Raw genomic sequence first — 2,897 nt, forward strand, 5'->3', positions numbered from 1 at the left:
TTATCAACAAAAACATAAAATTGAAAATAGATTTCAAATTTGTAGCACTGAAATAAAAACGTTATTTTTAAATAATAATTATAATGAAATAATAATAAAAGCAATAATATTAATAATAATAATGGTTTGTATCAATCATCCAGGTAAATAAATACAAAAATAAAAAGGTTCAATCAAATCATCTGGACAAGTAAAATGAAACAAACAAACAAACAAACAAACAAAAACACCAACTTGTCCAGATGACATGATTTAAGCTATTTTAAAATAATAATAATAATAATAATAATAATAATAATAATAATAATAATAATAATAATAATAATAGACAAATTAGTGAATATGTTTAGTTTATCACATGATGAGAATTTGTTAAAAATAAATTTGGAATGAACACAAAGAAAGCATCTCCACTATGTCAATTAAACATTTTTTTAGAAGAAGGGCAGATAAATTATTAAAATAAATTTAAGAAACAAAGTTCACGAATCATTTAAAAAGACAAAAACTCTGTCTTGTAATTATTTTACATTATTATTATTACTGCTAAAAAAAATCAAACTATTTGTCTTCAGTCAGAGCAGAACAATTCATGAAATATTTAAAAAGTCATATTTAAATAAATCTGATCATGAAGAATAAAAAGAATGAATTAACACAATTTATTATTAATAATATGAATTTGTTTTTCTCTAAAGGCACGAGTTGTTCATGACAAATATTACAATTTCAATTATAGCTACATTATTATTATTATTGAAATAGGTTAAACTTGAGTGAATTACAGGCAGCGCAGGGAACAGTTCCCGGACTCGAGCTCCAACTTTTACCTAAATCTACAAACGAGCTCGATATTTTCATGTTTTAAAAACGCAGCACGGATTTATAAATGTGCCCCCCCCCCCCCCCCCCCCCCCGGACAGTCTGTGCGTTTCCACCAATTTAAAACATCAAAGAGATAATTCACGGCAGGGAGTTACTTTAAGAAATACAAGTTTATTAGGAAATTGACAAACCTATAAAAAGGGCAAAGTGCTAATGAAATGAAGCCCCGACATGAAGGAAACAGCTGATCACATCCAAATATTCAAATATCAATAATTATCAGTTTGGCTGCAGGAGTCTGAAAAGTCATGAAGTGTGAACAGAAACCAGGACGCGCTCGGGTCAGTCAGAACTTCTTCAGTCCTAATTTGATTAGGAACACTTTGGATGAGCCGTGCGTAAAGGCGAGCTTTTTACGCATGCCTAAAGAGAGTGGAGCAGCGCGTGCACGTCTCCCTGCAGCAACAGGCTGGAGGCTTCAGCTTCACGCACACGAAATGGCTCCCAGAGCGGAGACTCCTTTAGCTCCCGTTTCCATTTAGTTTCCAACCCCCCCCCACACTTTAAAATACTGCTGGTTCTGTGGAGACCACAGGAATCAATTCAGTCTTCAAGTTGTTGTTGTTTACAGTTTTCTATAAAGAGCAGTTTGAGTTTAAATATCAATCCTCGTGTGTAAGGCCGAGTGTTTGCTCTCGTGCTCCCAGTAGGAGCAGTGCATCATGGACAGCTCCGGGGGCTGGCGCGAGCACGCGAACTGCAGGCCCGCTCCGTTGCTGGAGGAGACCGGCGGAGGCGCCGCCGTGGCGGGGCTCAGCTGCTGCGCGTGGTGGTGGGAGTGCGCGGGGTGGTGGTGGTGGTGGCTCATGCCGTTGTAAGAGTTCACCATGCCGGGCAGCGCCATGCTCTGCACGCGCGAGTACGGGTTGTAGGAGGCGGCGGCCGTGAGCCCCTTCACGTTCACCGGGCTCACGTTCCCGCCGGCCATCTGGCACGACGTGTAGGACATGGGGGCCGGCGGCTGGCCCAGGGGCCACGAGTTGTTCATGAAGCTGGACTGCAGGTACTTGGGCGGGCTCAGGTACCCGTAGCCGTCCCCCCCGAACAGGGCCTTCCCGGGCTGGAAGTGTGTGGGCGGGGGTCTGAAGGGGCGCTTCATCCTGCGCCTCCTCCTGTAGTTGCCCTTCTCGAACATGTCCTCGCAGGCCGGGTCCAGGGTCCAGTAGTTGCCCTTCCGCTCGCCGCCCCCCTCGCGCGGCACCTTGATGAAGCACTCGTTGAGGCTCAGGTTGTGCCGGATGCTGTTCTGCCAGCCCTTCTTGTTCTTCTCGTAGAAGGGGAACTTGCTGATGATGTACTGGTAGATGCCGGACAGCGTGAGCCGCTTCTCCGAGCTCTCCCGGATCGCCATGGCGATCAGAGCCACGTACGAGTAGGGGGGGCTTCTGGGACGGGTCCGGCTTCTCCGTGACTTTCACCTGGACCGGCTCCTCTTTGGGCCGCTCCTTGTCCTTGCTGGTGTTGGTGTCATGGATCATCAAGGCCATCTGGTCCTCCTCGGGGCTTTGGTAAGTGGCCATCATCGCGCGCAGCCAAAAACCCAAAACAAGAATCCACGGCGGCGGCTGGAGGTGCCAGACTCGTGGTTGGATGAGCTCAGCGCTCCTCGCAGGACGCGCCTCGATGTGGAGGCTCGCAGGAAATAAATCTTATTTTGTTTTTAATGTTTTATATATTTGAGCACCAGATCTGCCTCTTTCTTCTGCTAGAGTATTTCTAAACGGCTTCCAGAGGCGCAGCGCAGGTCGTGGCTGAGAGTCAGTAAGCCCCGCCCTCTTTCTGTCTGTCTTTCTGTCTCTGTCTGTCTGTCTGTCTGTCTCTGTCTGTCTCTCTGTCTGTCTGAACTGCTTGTTGAGTTAATTTTTGTGTTTCACACCATACTGATACATTTAAACCTATTTTTAGACATAGGCTAAAATGTCTATATATCTATATATATATAGATATATATAGATATATATAGATATAGATAGATAGATAGATAGATAGATAGATAGATAGATAGATAGATA

General features: G+C 44.2%; 1 protein-coding gene across 1 annotated transcript; it reads right to left on the bottom strand.

Annotated features, from left to right (window-relative positions):
* Positions 1-1,383: 1,383 nt before the first annotated feature.
* On the bottom strand, positions 1,384-2,411 carry LOC119411102 (forkhead box protein L2-like). Its single transcript, XM_037678027.1, is given in 2 exon segments — positions 1,384-2,266; positions 2,268-2,411. Coding segments are annotated over 2 exon segments (927 nt in total). The 5' UTR covers positions 2,409-2,411; the 3' UTR covers positions 1,384-1,480.
* Positions 2,412-2,897: the final 486 nt, after the last annotated feature.

The sequence above is a fragment of the Nematolebias whitei genome, chromosome 6, assembly GCF_014905685.2.
Source record: "Nematolebias whitei isolate Nwh7 chromosome 6, NemWhi1, whole genome shotgun sequence".
Lineage (NCBI taxonomy): Eukaryota > Metazoa > Chordata > Actinopteri > Cyprinodontiformes > Rivulidae > Nematolebias > Nematolebias whitei.